At 42.1% G+C, this 20,079-nt stretch overlaps 1 protein-coding gene across 1 annotated transcript in view; it reads left to right on the top strand.

The window, feature by feature from the left end:
* LOC137049021 (NLR family CARD domain-containing protein 3-like) overlaps nt 1-15,796 on the top strand; it is a 45,657-nt gene extending 29,861 nt beyond the window's left edge. The window contains exons 7-8 of the mRNA XM_067427417.1: nt 13,630-13,676; nt 15,207-15,796. Of these exons, the coding sequence (XP_067283518.1) occupies nt 13,630-13,676; nt 15,207-15,796 (637 nt within the window). The remainder of the gene's footprint in view (nt 1-13,629; nt 13,677-15,206) is intronic.
* Nucleotides 15,797-20,079: the final 4,283 nt, after the last annotated feature.

Raw genomic sequence — 20,079 nt, 5'->3', positions numbered from 1 at the left:
TTTAGACTTTAGAAATTTTAGACATTTAGTCAACGATATTGCATGTTTATATAACGTTAGTCACAATGTAGTCTACGCAGTGGCGGTGATGTACTCTTAATACAAGCATGCAAAACATCATACTTCAGTTCTCAAAAATATAAATATATATTTTTTACTAAATGAATAGAAGCCTTGTCAAATGATGATCGTTAAAACTTATATGGTGGAGAAGGGGACGTGAGCGATCTGTAAGCAACTAAACTAACGTAGTATGACATACGTATCTACGGTTGTATTTTGTAACACAAAATAATATTAACCTTTGTTTGGTACTTGGAGTTTCCTATTGTTACAGTACTAGCATCTTGCGTTATCTAGACACTGCTGTCCAGGGGCGTAGCCATCTTTTCAGAAGTGAAAGGGGACAGAAATGTCGTAATACCATTTTTTATTTTTTTTTGGGACCGATATAATTTATTGCATCTCTTGCTTTTAATTTGGTAAAATATCAAATACACTGCTGAACAATAACCACTAATCTATATAATATTATTCTCCTATTTTTTTATGATTAGAATGATTAGTGAAGGATCATGTGACACTGAAGACTGCAGTAATGATGATAAATTCAGCTTTGATCACACAGGAAAAAAGCGGTTTTAATTTGTAATAATATTTCACAATATTACTGTTTTAACTATTTTTGATTAAATAAATTCAGCCTTGGTGAGCAGAAGATACTAAACATTAAAAAAGCTGCATTATTAATATGATAGGCTTTACTTTTTTGTCAATAAATAGCCTACATTGAGATGGCTTGAAAAACACACAAAGCATATATTGTCGCAATCGTCTGATTGTCGTCGTCACGTTTCATCTCTCATAACGATTATTTTCCTTCAGCTGCAGTTCCAGCGTGACAGGGTATTACTTCTACGAATCCGCTTTTGGACTTTCTGTGAGATGCAAATAAAATGACAGCAGGTAGATTAGATTAGATTGTTTTTTGTCTCTGATTTTAAATCTTAATGTATTCACATTGATTTCTATGTAAATACACTTGCCCGTGTCCTCAAAAAGCGTTCCATCAACCGAGATTAGAGAAGGCTGTCTTTGGCGTCACTGTTAATTTGTCCGCCGCCGCGCAGGGTAATGTCGGTTCGAATCCCGCTCAGAGCGGGTCAACTAGGATCGGCAAGACCCAGTAAAAGGGGGTCTCAACTAAAAAACAACAACAACAAAAAAACATGTTATTTACAATGAAGAGGCTACAGGTTACAAAATCAAATAGTTGTCAGGCAGATGTTAAAAACGTTTTTTTCACTTTTTTTTTCAGATCAATACACGCCAGTGTGCACTAGATGGCGTCATGGTGTCGGGTGTTGTTTCAAAGCTTCGGCACATTTGCTTCAACTGTTTCAGTGCTTCACGAAGCCTCGGTCTGCCCATCACCAATGAATTCACCATAGCTGAAATGAGTCATTGACAGTCAGACTTTCAAGCTGTTTCTGAATGACTTTTTGTAGCCCCCTTGCAATTAAAATAACTTTAGATGCTGTCACATACCTGCGATTGAAGCAAAAAATAATAATAAAATAAAACATGTAAAATGCATAGGGTCAAATTGAATCAAAAATCAGATTTTGTTTTATTAATGTAAAGATGAATTTATATTATAATGCACAAACCTTTCTGCACTGATTTCAGCTGTAACTTCTTCTAAAGGTCTTAAGATCTTGCAGGCTCTGTTCACAATATCCCACTCATCAGTGGTCAGTGTTGGCAAGCTGGGGCAGACAAGGGCGAGTGTGGAAATGATGGCATCCTTTTGCTGCCAAAATCTTTGCAGCATGTAGAAGGTAGAGTTCCACCTTGTAACCACATCTTGTTTGAGCTTTAACTCTTCAAAGCCCACCTGTCTCTGAGTTGCTCTGAGACGCTCTGATGCAATAGTGCTCCTGTGAAAGTGCTCAGCAATAGTTTTTACCTTCACCACAACCCCCTGAATATGTTTTAAACCTTCCCTCACGATAAGTTTTATAGTGTGGGCAAAGCTAGGCAAGTGTGTCCATCCAGCCTTCCGATTTGCAGATTTTATGTTGCTAGCATTATCAGATACGCATGCAATGACTTTATCAGTAATGCCCCATTCTCCACAGATTCTCTGGAGTTCTGCTTCCATGTCTTCAGCTGTGCCTTTCTGTAAATGAAAAACAATCGAGTAGGAAGGATGACAGTTTAAAATCCTGATCAATGAAATGGCAGGTCACAGCCATAAAACCATTTGTGGTTAAAGACGTCCAGCAGTCAGTTCTCAGACATACAGCAGAGGCATGGTTCACTTTAATCTTCAACTTAGCTCTAACTGAGCTATACATTCGGGGCAACAGTGTTGCTGAAATGGTCTGTCTGCTTGGAAGAGTGTAAGATGGCTCAAGTGCCTTGGTGTAAGCGCAGAATCTTTTGTCTGTTACAATGGAAAAGGGTTGGAAGTCAAGGGCAATCATTTTTACGAGCTCATCATCCACTTTACTCTGTTTGACAGGGTCAACTCTCTGTCTCACATAGTGCTGAACAGATGTGTTAGCGTGCACATCTGTCTCTGCTACAGGTCTGAGAGGTTGAACAGTGGCAGCAGTCTCAATGGTGTCACCACTACCTGGGACTGGGAGTGCTACTGACTCATCTGTACTCTGTTGCCCTACTTGTGTGAGCAGGGCAGTCGGGTGTTTTGTTTGTAGGTGACGCCTAAAATTTTATGTGGATCCTCCTGACCCTGAAAATACATTATTTTGCACAGTTTGCACTTTGCTTTGCTTGGTCCTATTTCCTCAAAGGGGATCCAAATGTTGCTCCTCTTTCTTGAGGTCATTTTTTGGAAGGTTGCCTTGCTTTGCATCACTGACTTTATCTTTTTACAACAATTTTTTTTTAATTAATTAATATCGATCCACTTTTATTCTTTTATTTAAAAAATGCTTTTTATGAATATTTTAATGCTTATTATGAAAGTTATCAGTTTAATTTGTTACCTGTTGTAGGCAGTCAGAGTAATTTTAAAGAAATGTTGAAAGAAGTGTTTTGGTTATATCCAACTCCAAAAAAACAAAAATAACAAAAAACCTGTAGGCTATTCAAAAGAATATTGTGCTGGGAGTTTAAAATCCCGATCAATGAGACAGACTCCCTTCATCATAAATGATCCCCCTCTTTATCATCTCTACCTGATCTCTACCGTCTTTATAGTCTCTACCTGATCTCTACCCTCTTTATAGTCTCTACCTGATCTCTACCCTCTTTATAGTCTCTACCCGATCTCTACCCTCTTTATAGTCTCTACCCTCTTTATAGTCTCTACCTGATCTCTACCCTCTTTATAGTCTCTACCCTCTTTATAGTCTCTACCCGATCTCTACCCTCTTTATAGTCTCTCTACCTGATCTCTACCCTCTTTATAGTCTCTACCTGATCTCTACCCTTTTTATAGTCTCTACCCTCTTTATAGTCTCTACCCGATCTCTACCCTCTTTATAGTCTCTCTACCTGATCTCTGCCCTCTTTATAGTCTCTACCTGATCTCTACCCTCTTTATAGTCTCTACCTGATCTCTACCCATCTTTATAGTCTCTACCCGATCTCTACCCTCTTTATAGTCTCTACCTGATCTCTACGCTCTTTATAGTCTCTACCTGATCTCTACCCTCTTTATAGTCTCTACCTGATCTCTACCCTCTTTATAGTCTCTACCCGACCTCTCTACCCTCTTTATAGTCTCTACCTGATCTCTACCCTCTTTATAGTCTCTACCTGATCTCTACCCTCTTTATAGTCTCTACCTGATCTCAACCCTCTTTATAGTCTCTACCTGATCTCTACCCTCTTTATAGTCTCTACCCGATCTCTCTACCCTCTTTATAGTCTCTAGCTGATCTCTACCCTCTTTATAGTCTCTAGCTGAGCTCTACCCTCTTTATAGTCTCTACCTGATCTCTACCCTCTTTATAGTCTCTACCTGATCTCTACCCTCTTTATAGTCTCTCTACCTGATCTCTACCCTCTTTATAGTCTCTACCCGATCTCTACCCTCTTTATAGTCTCTACCCGATCTCTACCCTCTTTATAGTCTCTCTACCTTATCTCTACCCTCTTTATAATCTCTACCTGATCTCTACGCTCTTTATAGTCTCTACCTGATCTCTACCCTCTTTATAGTCTCTACCTGATCTCTACCCTCTTTATAGTCTCTACCTGATCTCTACCCTCTTTATAGTCTCTACCTGATCTCTACGCTCTTTATAGTCTCTACCTGATCTCTACCCTCTTTATAGTCTCTACCTGATCTCTACCCTCTTTATAGTCTCTACCCGATCTCTACCCTCTTTATAGTCTCTACCTGATCTCTACCCTCTTTATAGTCTCTACCTGATCTCTACCCTCTTTATAGTCTCTACCTGATCTCTACCCTCTTTATAGTCTCTACCTGATCTCTACCCTCTTTATAGTCTCTACCTGATTGCCTAATCCTAACCCATCCTCTGCACCTAATCCTGAACCTACAAATATTGGGATTGTCATAAGAATTTGGCACAGCACCTGTTCAAATAACTTGCCACGTAGCCTACTGGAAATGCTTAAAATATTTTTTTATCTATTTATTATTAAATAGGCCTCCATTTTTATTAAAATGGAAAAAACTGTAATTTTAGTTAGGTGTATTGTGCATGCAGATTGTATATTAAATCAGAGAGTTTATAATGACAATAAACAAAGACTGGTTTGGGCTTCTCTTTCTATATACTTCAGACATAAAGAACATCTGTGTTTGTGAGTCAATGTGTGCAGGTGCAAAACAAAATAACACCATTAATTTGAGCGAATGAAAAGGCAATAATCAGCACAATGTGTTCATGAAATAACTTTAATAGAATGTTTTTAATATGCAGTGACACACAGATTACTTACCTGAATTTTTAAAATATAATAACATGACAATCAATGACAAATAATGACATCAAAGTAGCCTGCCAAGCATCCGGCTTCGTACTCTTTTGAATTGCTGTCGCTGTACTTTAATGTCATCGGCTACACTGATCGGTCTTTGCAGCTTTGGTTCATGTCCAACAAGCCCACTGACTGAGTTGTTTGAAAAGAGATGTGTATCTTTGCATGATGACATCAGGAACCTATGAATCGGCTTTTTGAACTGGTTCATTGAGCCGGACTGTCCGAAAAGAACCGGTTCGCGGAAATGAATCGGACTTTGCATCACTAGTAGTGAGCTTATCAAAAAAAAGTATAAATGAATAAAGCATTCGCCTAGTGACATGTAACCTGGCAAGGATCTTCATTCACCAAATTGCAACACAGACCCCTGTGCTAAAATACACATGTGGAAGATGCAGAATGGATAAATAATAACTCAAACAATAAAAGAGGATTTCTATAAGCCCATTAATGGCATGTTTGTGTGACGAAGGCTCAGGTTAGTTGGGATCCATGTGCAGTTTATTTAAATAACACAGTATCAGAGTACAAACAGGCTTAGATTGAATCCCCTGGCAGAACAGCAGTGTCAGAGGAAGGGCAGAGAGAATCGTCAGAACAGACATAAGGTCAGGGCAGGCAGCAAACCATCAGAGTCCAGATTCCTGGCAAACAATGAACAAAAGGCAGGCAGAACAGGATCGTCACAAAGAGTAAGGCAGATTTAGTCCACAGGCAAAGGTAACACAGGGAAAATAACGCTTAGTAATGCAGCAGGGGCAAACAAGACTTCGCACTGCCTGCCTGTAGCTGTGTCCCAAAGTGAAGGGTGCGCACTTCGAAGGCCAGGCCAGGCCACACCTTCAAAGTGCACGAAGCAGCACGAAGGGCGAACCGAGGGACAGGGTTGCCAGGTCTGAATAACAAAACCCCTCCAATTGCTAATCAAAAGTAGTGGAATCACGGCCAAAATGCCGATTTTTCAAAAAAATATCCCGAAACGCGGGGTGCGGGTAGTAGAAATATTGCTTAAGTAAAGACAACTTAACCTGTGGACTATAGGCTACCAACCCCGCTAAAGCAACAGTAGCCTAAATGCAACCCCACTCCAGACTTGGCAACAATGAAGCGTCATTAATGGCCTAGCAGGTTGTGACAACTGACAGCGGACGTTCGTGAGGAGATTTTAAAAAGACAAAGGGAGCATATATATATATATATATATATATATATATATATATATATATATATAGCCTATATCCCCATTTCGATCCGATGTTCCGCCGGCAGCACATCGGATCGTTATCATAAATTGTATAAACTCAGGAAAAACACGTTTAACATGTCTCATATCCGCAGAAAGCTGAGATTCTCGCGATTCGAAGGATGTAAACCCTTTTAAGATACAATCAACACAGCAGATACAATCATTTGATTTGTCAGACCACCCCATTGGGCTTACTCTGAATAAAAACTGGAGAAAATCCATAACATTCCACCAAAAACGGTCTGGTTACACTGTGAAGGGTCCAGTCAATCCAATTCAGGGCAATATTTAGTCCATAACACATGCATATGTCAATAAACATCCATGGAGCATAGTAGCATCATTTCACATTAGCTGATTGAGCAATCAAAGCATCAGATTATTCTGTCCATAGTTCTATGAAAACATGTAAACAGTCGCAATTGTCTGCTATCTAAATGATCAGTGAACGCTCCCCTTTTGATTGACACATCATTTGAGCCAATCGGTGCATCTATGTGGTAACTTCAAGCTCCAACAGCCAAGGAGCGCTCGAGATGCAGAAAGTCCCACCCTCAATTTGAGTGGCAGTAATTCGATCCAATTGCATCAGACTTCGAAAATGACGGTCTTGTCTGATAGCCAATGAAATTCTGAACGTATCAATATACAATATATTTTAGTTTCAAAAATTGAAAAAAATGTTTCAGTTATGAATGACAGTGAATCTGGATAAAGAATAGAATAGCTCTAAGTGTAACCTTTCATATGAGACTAAAATTATGACTCTACATAAAAGCATTCAAGAATAAAAGCATTTTATCTGTTTATGGTTCCAAAGGGCCATTTGGAGTCTCCAGGTGGCCTTTTTTGCAGAGCGCCTAGAAATACATTTAGATAAACAAGTTTAAAACACTCATTTTATGAGGTATTGATATCAAATTTGAAATTGGATTTGTGATCCCATTGTGTTTTCCAGCTAATAGCTACCAGCTATAGTTATCTGCAGGCATCTTCTTACAAAAAAAATTAGGCAGAATATTTTTTTTTAATTTTTCAGTGAGTTCAAAATTATATTACTCAATACCAGTAAGACTTACAGTGATTTTGACAGTTTAGGAACAAACCTCAGAGTGTCACGTTTTAAAAGAGACCAAATCCATGCATATCCTCCATATGGTTCAAGCACAGCATGCAATTTATTTTGGGTATGCCCTATTTCAGGCGTTTTAGGCAAAATTGACAGGAATGCTAAGGGGATATATATATATATAAAAAAAGTATATATATATATATATATATATATATATATATATATATATATATATAATGTATAGCTTTTTATTGGATTTTGACATGCTTCAAAGCCTGCGACGATGGGAGACCGGACCCCATGTAAATCTGTAGCCGGTTAAATATTGTCAAATTGCAATTATTAGTTAACAGTTTATTTCTTATGTTAAATGTAACGGTTACAATATATTTTAAACCTTTATATATAAGTCCAAGTTTTTCTTTAAGTAGGCCTACTTATTTTTATTCAACTCATCATCTCAGATGCATTGTCTACTTTTTATGACATGATGCCAGCCGTCGACCGATTCAGCCTCGCAGAGCTGCGGACAGTGGAAATATGCCCTGATCATCCCAGAAGATGATGTCCCGCTCAGGTCTTACCAGAGTCTCTATTGTGCATTATTCCCCATCCCAGTCCAGCTCCAGCTTCTCCCGCTCAGCACAATGAAAGTGTAGAAAAGTGTTTTCTTCCGGTTTAGCTGATAATTAAAATTTCTGTTGTTTCTGATGTTAAACTCATAGTTTATTGTTATAAGTTTAAAGTTATATTATTGGTCTATAAATAGGCTAGTTGTAAAAAGCCTACTTTAGGTAGGCTTATAGGCTATAGACCAATTTATTTTCATTTACACATTTTAAATTACATGACAAGAAAATATATGTATAAACATATATAAATGTGTTTAATGTAGCTACAAATTTTAACGTGCACTACAAAAAATAAACAATGTAGGCTATAGAACAACCACTTCTCTTTAATTTAGCCTATGTTTGAAGTTAACGAAAATGAACAATAGACAGCAGTTTCTTTGTTTAATTTACAAATAACTTGCATAAAAAATAATAATAAGCTAATAATATAGCCTAGCCATTTAAATTGTTCTGTGTCGGCCACGCATTCAGCCTTTGGAGGATCGATCTTTCGGTGACCGTTGTCAGAGAACATTCATTCATTCATTCATTCATTCATTCATTCATATAAAAAACTTTATTTTAGCATCTAAGTCAGCAGTTTTCGTTTATTTGCATTTTTTCTTATAATTCTGAGTGACAGATGTCACATTTGATTTAGCCTATTTTTCTGTGATATTTGTTTTAGCTACGGTGTTGACAGTAGGCTGTAAGAAAAATAAATGATTGCACAGACAATTCCTATCCCCAGTGTCTCTCTTTCTGTAAGGGGAATTTAAAAGATAGATTCTGGAAACAAAATCTAAATTTAGCTGGATCAGTCGGGTCGGGAATAAAATAATTTATAGCGGGTGAGCACGGAGTGAATTTTACACGCGAGCGGAATGGTGCGGTGCGGAATAGTGGGAGCGGGACGGAAATACAGCCCCACGCGTCGATTATATTTTGAAGGCTATTTAAAGAAAGTGTATGAAAAAAGAAAGAAACAGAGAAAAGGGTGATAATGGATTGATTCCTCTTCTTGTGAGAATGGTTGAAAAATGAATAGCATTTATGCAAGTTAAAATTGGGAAATTAAAGTTTATCTTGGTTGCTCAGCGCAGGGAACTGGAAACTGTGCGAATGCACTAAACGTTTTATTTACTTCAAGCGCTTGCGCTGTTGTGTTCAATAGTATCCAGGCTAACTGAGTTACCGACCGCTATACCATATTTAACTGGGAAATCTGATCGAGTGCCGCGGGAAAACGGACCAGTCAAATCCTGTAGTCACCAGTGTGCTATGAATTCTGGGATAGGGAAGGCTGCGAAGTTATGGGAAGGTTCCATCTGCTGTACCCTTCCTTTGCCTGAGAACCGAAGGGCGCATTTTGAAGTCACTCATGAATTGCGGCAGCCTTCGTAGTGCCGTTGTGACGTAATCGCACTTCAAATGCGGCCTTCAGAGGTGCAGCCTTCACATTGGGACAGCCTTCGTAGTGCCGCTGTGATGTAATCGCACTTCAAATGTGGCTTCCAGAGGTGCAGCCTTCACATTGGGACAGCCTTCGTAGTGCCGCTGTGACGTAATCGCACTTCAAATGTGGCCTTCAGAGGTGCAGCTTTCACATTGGGACAGCCTTCGTAGTGCCGCTGTGATGTATTCGCACTTCAAATGAGGCCTTCAGAGGTGCAGCCTTCACTTTGGGACAGCCTTCGTAGTGCCGCTGTGACGTAATCGCACTTCAAATGAGGCCTTCAGAGGTGCAGCCTTCACATTGGGACAGCCTTCGTAGTGCCGCTGTGATGTAATCGCACTTCAAATGTGGCCTTCAGAGGGTGCAGCCTTCACTTTGGGACAGCCTTCGTAGTGCCGCTGTGACATAATCGCACTTCAAATGTGGCCTTCAGAGGGTGCAGCCTTCACATTGGGACAGCCTTCGTAGTGCCGCTGTGATGTAATCGCACTTCAAATGTGGCCTTCACATTGGGACAGCCTTCGTAGTGCCGCTGTGACGTAATCGCACTTCAAATGCGGCCTTCAGAGGTTCAGTCTTCACACTGGGACAGCCTTCGTAGTGCCGCTGTGACGTAATCGCACTTCAAATGCGGCCTTCAGAGGTTCAGTCTTCACACTGGGACAGCCTTCGTAGTGCCGCTGTGACGTAATCACACTTCAAATGCGGCCTTCAGAGGTGCAGCCTTCACATTGGGACAGCCTTTGAAGTGCCGCTGTGACGTAATCGGACTTCAAATGTGGCCTTCAGAGGTGCAGCCTTCACTTTGGGACAGCCTTCGTAGTGCCGTTGCGACGTAATCGCACTTCAAATGTGGCCTTCAGAGGGTGCAGCCTTCACATTGGGACAGTCTTCGAAGTGCCGCTGTGACGTAATCGCACTTCAAATGTGGCCTTCAGAGGGTGCAGCTTTCACTTTGGGACAGCCTTCGTAGTGCCACTGTGACGCAATCGCACTTCAGATGTGGCCTTCAGAGGGTGCAGCCTTCACTTTGGGACAGCCTTCGTAGTGCCGCTGTGACGTAATCGCACTTCAAATGTGGCCTTCAGAGGTGCAGCCTTCGTAGTGCCGCTGTGACGTAATCGCACTTCAAATGCGGCCTTCAGAGGTGCAGCCTTCACTTTGGGACAGCCTTCGTAGTGCCGTTGCGACGTAATCGCACTTCAAATGTGGCCTTCAGAGGGTGCAGCTTTCACTTTGGGACAGCCTTCGTAGTGCCACTGTGACGCAATCGCACTTCAAATGTGGCCTTCAGAGGGTGCAGCCTTCACTTTGGGACAGCCTTCGTAGTGCCGCTGTGACGTAATCGCACTTCAAATGTGGCCTTCAGAGGGTGCAGCCTTCACATTGGGACAGTCTTCGTAGTGCCGCTGTGACGTAATCGCACTTCAAATGTGGCCTTCAGAGATGCAGCCTTCACATCGGGACAGCCTTCGTAGTGCCGCTGTGACGTAATCGCACTTCAAATGAGGCCTTCAGAGGTGCAGCCTTCAGAGGTGCAGCCTTCGTAGTGCCGCTGTGACGTAATCGCACTTCAAATGCGGCCTTCAGAGGTGCAGCCTTCACTTTGGGACAGCCTTCGTAGTGCCGTTGTGACGTAATCGCACTTCAAATGTGGCCTTCAGAGATGCAGCCTTCACATTGGGACAGCCTTCGTAGTGCCGCTATGACGTAATCGCACTTCAAATGTGGCCTTCAGAGATGCAGCCTTCACATTGGGACAGCCTTCGAAGTGCCGCTGTGATGTAATCGCACTTCAAATGTGGCCTTCAGAGGTGCAGCCTTCACATTGGGACAGCCTTCGTAGTGCCGCTGTGACGCAATCGCACTTCAAATGTGGCCTTCAGAGGGTGCAGCCTTCACATTGGGACAGTCTTCGAAGTGCCGCTGTGACGTAATCGCACTTCAAATGAGGCCTTCAGAGGTGCAGCCTTCAGAGGTGCAGCCTTCGTAGTGCCGCTGTGACGTAATCGCACTTCAAATGCGGCCTTCAGAGGTGCAGCCTTCACTTTGGGACAGCCTTCGTAGTGCCGTTGTGACGTAATCGCACTTCAAATGTGGCCTTCAGAGATGCAGCCTTCACATTGGGACAGCCTTCGTAGTGCCGCTATGACGTAATCGCACTTCAAATGTGGCCTTCAGAGATGCAGCCTTCACATTGGGACAGCCTTTGAAGTGCCGCTGTGATGTAATCGCACTTCAAATGTGGCCTTCAGAGGTGCAGCCTTCACATTGGGACAGCCTTCGTAGTGCCGCTGTGACGCAATCACACTTCAAATGTGGCCTTCAGAGGGTGCAGCCTTCACATTGGGACAGCCTTCGTAGTGCCGCTGTGACGCAATCGCACTTCAAATGTGGCCTTCAGAGGGTGCAGCCTTCACTTTGGGACAGCCTTCGTAGTGCCGCTGTGACGTAATCGCACTTCAAATGTGGCCTTCAGAGGTGCAGCCTTCACATTGGGACAGCCTTCGTAGTGCCGCTGTGATGTAATCGCACTTCAAATGTGGCCTTCAGAGGGTGCAGCCTTCACTTTGGGACAGCCTTCGTAGTGCCGCTGTGACGCAATCGCACTTCAAATGTGGCCTTCAGAGGGTGCAGCCTTCACTTTGGGACAGCCTTCGTTGTGCCGCTGTGACGTAATCGCACTTCACATGCGGCCTTCAGAGGGTGCAGCCTTCACATTGGGACAGCCTTCGTAGTGCCGCTGTGACGTAATCGCACTTCAAATGCGGCCTTCAGAGGGTGCAGCCTTCACTTTGGGACAGCCTTCGTAGTGCCGCTGTGACGTAATCGCACTTCAAATGCGGCCTTCAGAGGGTGCAGCCTTCACATTGGGACAGTGTGATTACATCGTACATATAATATTTAAAAAAATATGACGGTTGTTAACGGAGAAACAAAGAATTGTGGGTTATCTCCAGCCGTGAAGGCTATACCTCATGCACACTCCGAAATCCTCTGAAAGAAGGACGCATTCGAAGGTCGCATTTGTTGAGTCCTACTCACTTTTTTGAAATGAGACAGCCTTATGACGTATGCACCCTTCTAATGCGACCTCCGGAGGACGCAGCCTTCTAAAATGAGACACAGCTATAGCCTGTGTGTTCAGGGCTAAAGAGTCTGTGTGATGAAGAACAGGTGTGTGCTAATCAGTCCCAGAATGTGGGTGCGTGGGAAATGCAGTCCGTATGAGCTCAGTACTCTGGAGAGTGCGACCTCCGGTGGCCGCTGGTGGAAACTTCACCGGCGTTTGTGACAGTTTGAGTCATGCTCTTAACGAAATATATTTGTTTTATTATTTCCACTTACCATATTGTGAATAATAAATATATTTTAATTTGTTTGTTATATATGGAACCTATTTATTATTTATTATAATTATTTGACATCACGTAGCATACTTTCACACTCCGAATTATTCCTTAGCATCCTCACGTACTAAACAGCATTTTTTAATCGCTTGCGTGCTGGAGGTACGATTATTATTACATCGAGTGCAGAGTTATGTCAACATTAAAGATAGCAGTATCAAAGTGTCTCAAGAGGAAAGATAACAGCAAAAATAGGGCATACAAAGAAGAATGGGAAGACATCTGTGCGTGTATCCTGCCTGGTTTTGTGAATGTAAAGCTGGTGTGTCTAATCTGCAGTGAAGTTATCACTGTTTGTAAAGAATATAATATCAGACGCACCACGAGATGAAGCATGGCACATTTTTTTGCTGGTTGTCTTGTCAATATTTTTATATAAAAAGGAAGCTGAATTTGAGTTTTTATTGTTCACGTGTGTTAGTGCTGACGCCCTGCGATATAGGCAGACGTTTCAATGGTTTACTGTCCGTTGTATCATATCACACATTTCATGACGGCTCTTTTAGAGGCGTGGCTAGCAATCTATTTTAACTTTTCAAATTGAAAGCTCTCAATTTATCCAAAAATAAAACATTGCTGCTCAAACGTTGCTGTATTTTTTTGGAAAGCTAAAGCACTAAAGACAGTGAATGTTAATATGCCTAGATTCGCACTGCCCGCTCTGAGCGAGGTTCAAACTCGAGTCTTTTGTGATTGTGAGTGTATGAGTGATTGTGTTGTGTGAGATTGTGTGTATGTGTTTTTTGTGAGAGTGATTGTGTGTGAGTGAGTGTGTGTGTGTGTGTGTGTGTGTGTGTGTGTGTGTGTGTGCACACTGATTAACTGTCACTGTGTGTGTTTTGTAGTGTGGATCATGGAGGAGAGATCAGGATTACTGCAGGACTACACAAATGTACGTCTAAAAACACATTATATAAACACACACACACACACACACACACACACACACTGTCCTTATGCCTAAATCTACACCCAACACACACACACACACACACACACACACTGCCCCTACCCATAAACCTTCCCAACACACACACACGCACACACACACGCACACTGTCCCTACCTCTAAATCAACTACCCAACACATGATCCTATCTGATCTGTTTGGTCACCATGGTAATTTCAGTCAGAGCCTCAGTTGTGACCATAGACCATAAAAAAATTTGGACGACTCGACATCATCCGTTTCCGCTTGGCAGATTTGAAGCTTTCAGGCGGTCTGCACGGCGCTGACATCTTGGGACAGAGTCTGCGCAGTAGAGATTTTGGGACCGGAGTTGCGCAATAGAGAACAGGAAGTAGAGCAGGAAGGACAGCTGCGATATCAAAAGCCCGCCCACACTCTCGCAGATGCAGAACAATTAATTATGTTATTGTGAAATAAACAGTTATGGAAATGTAGAAATTAAAGCTAAAGCTCCAATCTGCTCCCAAAAATCCTGAAAAAAGTCAGTTAGTGCCTCAGTGACAACTTCACTCAGAGAAGACGTCAATCTCAGCTGTCAATCATGACCCCCCCCCCCCTTTTTATAGCATCAATAATTAACTAAAACTAAACTTATTTTAAAAACGAACACTTGAAATGAAATCATCGTGATGATAACTGCCTTCAGTGACAAATTATCTTTGGGGACAAAATATTTGAAGTGTAATTTTATTGTTTAGTTTGCCTCGCGTCCATTAGAAAACACAGAGGGGCGACTATACTGAGACCGGTCACCGGGGGGCGATCGAGGCGCGAAAGCTTCAGTATCTGAGAGGGAGACTGCGGGCTTGGTTGTGACTCAATCTATCACAGAACGAAAGAATAAAATGAAATGAGAATGAAAGAATAAAACACTTTATGAAGATTTTCATAATAAATGTCCTTCTGTGATAGAGTTTGATATCATTGGTTGCTTGGCAACAGACCTGAGAGTTGAGCGCTGAGCTACAGAGTAGATGAGATTTATAGACAGGATAAGAATCATAAATCAGGCTCAGACCTGAGAGTCGAGCGCTGAGCTGCAGATGAGATGAGATTTATACACAGGATAAGAATCATAAATCAGGCTCAGACCTGAGAGTCGAGCGCTGAGCTACAGATGAGATGAGATTTATAGACAGGATAAGAATCATAAATCAGGCTCAGACCTGAGAGTCGAGCGCTAAGCTACAGATGAGATGAGATTTATAGACAGGATAAGAATCATAAATCAGGCTCAGACCTGAGAGTCGAGCGCTGAGCTACAGATGAGATGAGATTTATAGACAGGATAAGAATCATAAATCAGGCTCAGATCTGCTGCTGGAGATGAGGTGGGGGAAACTGTCAGATCTCAACTCAAGAGAGTTTCTGTAAGAATAATGTTAATGTTTTCCAGTGTTCATTATAAGATGAGATTCATAATTCCTGACTGTGATGTTTTCTCTTCCTCAGATTATCAGAAGTTCACTCTGGATCTGAACACAGCACATAATCGCCTCCGTCTGTCTGAGGGGAACACAGAGATTACACAAACTCACACAGTCCATCCGTATCCTGATCATCCAGACAGATTTGATTATGAGCATCAGGTGTTGTGTAGAGAGAGTGTGTGTGGAGAGAGTGTGTGTGGACGCTGCTACTGGGAGATTGAGTGGAAAGGTGTTGTGTGTATATCAGTGTCATATAAGACCATCGGCAGGAAGGGACGGGGTCATGAGTGTCTGTTTGGAAATGATCAGTCCTGGAGTTTGAGCTGCTTTCCCTCCAGATACTCATTCAGACACAATAACAGAGAGACTGATCTCCCTGTAAAGCCCATCAGCATTAGAACAGATCCCAGTAGAGGAGGGTATGAAGGAGAGTTTGTTGATATCTATAGAACAGGAGTGTTTGTGGATCCCAGAGCAGGAACTCTGTCCTTCTACAGCGTCTCTGGAGACACAACGAGCCTCATCCACTCAGTCCAGACCACATTCACACACACACTCTATCCTGGGGTTGGGTTTTGGGTTTTTAGGGGATCATCAGTGAAACTGTGTTGAGGAGTCAGGACAGACTGATGAGAGATTCTACCCATAATGCTTTGAGCTCATGATAAACCAGAGACTGTAGCAGAGCTGCCAACTTTTCAAAAAAACTTAGAGTGAGATTTGGTGGGGCCAACCAAAATGTTGCCGTACAAAGCAAAAATTGCAAAAATAAATAAACAAATAAATAATAATAATAATAATAGCTCTCTCTCTATACATCAGCATTTGAATGGGGTACTATTGTTTGTTTGTTTTTTGCATCTATATGACGGTTTGTATATACATCCTATAGACACACACAATTTTATAGCACTATAGAGACAGTGGCGTAACTTAGTAATGATGGGCCCAGTGAGGCCAGTGAGGGTATGACAAAAATGGTAACACTTTAGTTTAGGGTCCAATTCTATATTAGGAAATTGGCTGTTTATTGTTACTGTCACATGCCTGTCTTGTCTTGTGTGCACATGTGGGTTTTGTGTTGTCGAGCATGTGCTTGTGTCATTGTCAGTTCCCTCCCCCTTGTTATCTGATTAGTGTTTATTGGCCCCACCTGTGTTCCCTGATTCCCTTTTGATTTCTTCCCTTTATAAGCTCCTTGTGTTTGTCAGTCTGGGTTGGATCGTTGTATGTAATGTCTGCGTCTCCCGTCCTCCCCGTGATTCTGTACTGGTATGTTTTTGAGTTTATGTTTTGATTATGTATTTTTGCCTCCTTGTGGGTTTTGTTTTGTTTTGTATTTATGTTTATTTTTATAATAAATTATCACTTCTTTTGCACTTGAGTCCTCGCACCATTTTCCCTTGTCTGTGACGTGACAGTTACTTATAAATCAAATATTAAGGCCTTATTCTGTATAAGACCTACATCCCTTAATCATAATAAAGGCACGGTTTTATAATCAATGAGATTCCAAATGTGAGGTAGTTAGGGGGGTTTTGATTTCTATGATCTACATATGTGCATTTTAATATGTTCTGAAGACCAAAAATGTTTGATAACAATAGCTTAAAAACCATGTCAGGGACAATTTTCGTCAGTGATGAAAGTAAATCTGGTTAACTGATATTTATGTTTTATGAATCATTTTCATAGATGCATTAATTTATTGAAGGCTACTGGGAAAGGTAACTACGATTATTAAATTAATTCACAATATGCACACATTCATCAGGCTACTAATCTTATGCCCAATACAGGCAGAAAAAAACTGAGCTATTTAATTTAAGGCTACAAATGGAATTGTTTTAGACCATTTTAGTTGGCCGCCCATGATTTAGACCAACTAAAATCAGTAGCTTAGTTTGGTATAGTTCTTTTTGCGTCCATCTCTCTCCAACACACACGCTCGTCGTATTCTTGATCATACTTTGCTTTGGGGTAAAAAAAAACTGGCTACTTTCACAGCGTTATACGGTTAATGAACATCCCAACGCCGTTTAGATGAATCGCCTATATGTGAATATGTGCTGTGTAATTATTATAAAAAACAAACAACAAATACGACATTTTACGACAAGAGAAAGCGTCTGATCATATCAATATGGATACGTTTGCACCAGCTCTGCAATTTAGCACTCCAGACAAGTTACATTTATTACACTTTATAAAATATAGCATAGCCTCTTGCTTTAAAGGCACACATATAATAACTATCTATAGGCCTAATTAAAACATTTATTCAAGACATGTATTAAAAACGGACAGACTTACACTTTATAAAATCATTTCAGCTTTACTGGAAGGCCCCGGAAACAGGCAAGAGGTTTTGTTTTACGCACGTCAATCGCGCAGGCGAGTTCTGATGTTTTTTTTCTTCCTCACTATAGGTATATCATGATAGCGGATATCATTTTTGGTCATACAGATAAATGTGAGACATAATTTATAATAAACTTACAATAACAACAAAACTTTGTGCTTTTGTAAAATAAATAAAAACGGTGCACTTTCTGTTTGCGAGAGGATCTGAAACTCACTGAATACTTATCACATGACATAAACATGAAACATACGTCTAAAGAAAGCTTGAAATTGCTACTTTTAAATCAAACAATTCACATTTTAGAGGGAAGTGTGAGTGGAGCGCACTGGCAAACAGAATATCTAGCGCAGCGTCACACCAGTCTGCTTCACTCACATGCTCTGATGAAAAGGTGGTCAGTATCCTAAGCGTGGCGGTTGAGTGCGAATGCCGTGTGATTTTCGAATCTGAAACCAGTGCATTTCATTTGAAATGTGAGTGTCACAATATCATGTGGAGTCACTTTGTCGCCAGTGGCCCGTTTGCGATTTGGGTAGGTTTGCACTGAAGTTACGCCCCCTGACTAGAGCCATGATTTTCTCTAAATAGAACAAATTGATTACATCATCAACCTACAGCATACTTTTACAAGGAAGAAAAAGGAAAAAAATCTGTCCTGTCCTGTCTGTTGTGCGGCTCTTTTTTTGCTGTGGCTGATCTAAAAAAAAAGTTGTATAGTAAAACTACTTTAAGTAGTTAAGTTACATTGACGCTACCCTTATGAAAAAGTAGCTACACTACTATCAAAAAGTAGCTTTTGAAACTACTTTCTTCTTCTTTTTTACAATGAGATTGTTACAAATAACTGAATAACTGTTAATGAAGAATGTTGTAATATTTGGGGTTCCAAGCAACATAATGCAATGTAATTATGATTTCAAAGAGTATTGGGTGAATTCAGGTTCCCTTTCAGTCGGTCACGTTCGACGTACGTCAGAACTGAACCGACGAATTGGGATCTGACTTCAGAGACCTATCCACTTCGAGTGTATAAAAACAAGCCAATCGGGGATTGGCATGTGATCCACACATTCCACGCTCCGCCCCGCAGCGCGGGTATAAATAGGAAGTGGAATGGCAGATCAATGCTTTCAACTTCGGAGCCGAACAGTAGTGTTTGCTGTGGCCACGAAGAGTGTGTAAATTGAGTCTCTCTGAGAGGAAGGAGAACTGCCAGTGCGGGTGAAACGGCGCTTCAGCGAGAGACCGATTTGACGTTGCAATCGTTTGCATTCAAAAAGAGCTTTATTGTTGGTTTGCTGGGCGTTTTCCCTTGAGTGTCACACGCAGGCTTGCACTGTGGACTGCGTGCTGACCGCGGTCATCTCCCTGAGTGGTTCAGCACATCTAAAAGAGCAGTTTTTCCATTCTAAAAGAGCAACACGGTTTGACCCTGCGTCTTTTTCAAGATGTCATTCAAACCGTGCATTCCTGGAATGCAACTGTTTCCTGTCCTCATTGACGGCATTCTCGCAGAAGAACATGGTCACGTCTGCGCGTTGTTCGTCTCACCCTTTCTCATAAAAGGCGAGCGGCCGGCTGACAGCGGTGGTTGTCACAGCAACCGACGCGCGTCAGTCGGTGCTCTAGATGCGCGGCCGAGACTATGAAACCTCAGATAGGGTCGAGTCCCTTCGCCTATCCCCCGATCTAGTTCATATTCTGGTGTTACTGGAAAAAGGACTACTTTGGCTGATAAGCGCTGGTGGCCTGAGGATTACAGTGGGAATTCCCCACCGGGTAAACCCCTTCGGGCCCCCACTCCTCTATTGCATCAAAAGCATGCTGAGACTCTGTTCGTGGGTGGTACGGATTCTCTCATGAGAACATGACCACATCAGGGCATTGTTCGCCTTGCCTTCTTCATTGAGGCTTGAGCGTTCAGTGCGCTGTGTGCCGTTCTGACGGCCACGTTCACTGTCTCACATGCCTGCTTGTAGTGAGAGATAGAATCGCTGATCCTGAAAGAGAAAGGGTCTTAGCGGTTAATTTTTTTCTCTGGCAGAGGACAGATGTCAATTGCTGCATCGGAGAGAGGGAAATATGGAGGGCCAAAAGGGCCACAAAAAAAAAAAAAAAAAGTATAATTGTTTTCCCTCTCTCACTGCCCTCTGCCCTGCACGCACGAGGGTAGTCCCAGCCCAGGGGTTGTGCAGGAACTGGAACCAAGAACTGCTGGGCAAAGTTCTCGATGGCGTCGCCGAGGAGGCCAGCCCGACAGACAGGCTTTCCTTACGCATATCTGCCGGGTTAGCCCCCTGTTCCTGGACCACTAGTGTGGACATCGCCTGACCCAGGGAGCGTGCAGTGACTTTCATCGCCCCTAGGGCGAGGTCCAACACCGCACGCTCCCTGGGTCAGGCGATGTCCACACTAGTGGTCCAAGCCTGTCTGTCGGGCTGGCCTCCTCGGCGACACCATCGGGAACTTTGCCCAGCAGTTCTTGGTGGCCCAGAAGCAGACGGAGGCGTTGCACCAGGGTGCCGATGAC

This window comes from Pseudorasbora parva, chromosome 20, assembly GCF_024679245.1.
Source record: "Pseudorasbora parva isolate DD20220531a chromosome 20, ASM2467924v1, whole genome shotgun sequence".
Classification (NCBI taxonomy): domain Eukaryota; kingdom Metazoa; phylum Chordata; class Actinopteri; order Cypriniformes; family Gobionidae; genus Pseudorasbora; species Pseudorasbora parva.
Note: the sequence above shows the minus strand (reverse complement) of the source record. Positions and strands in the feature narration are given on the sequence as shown.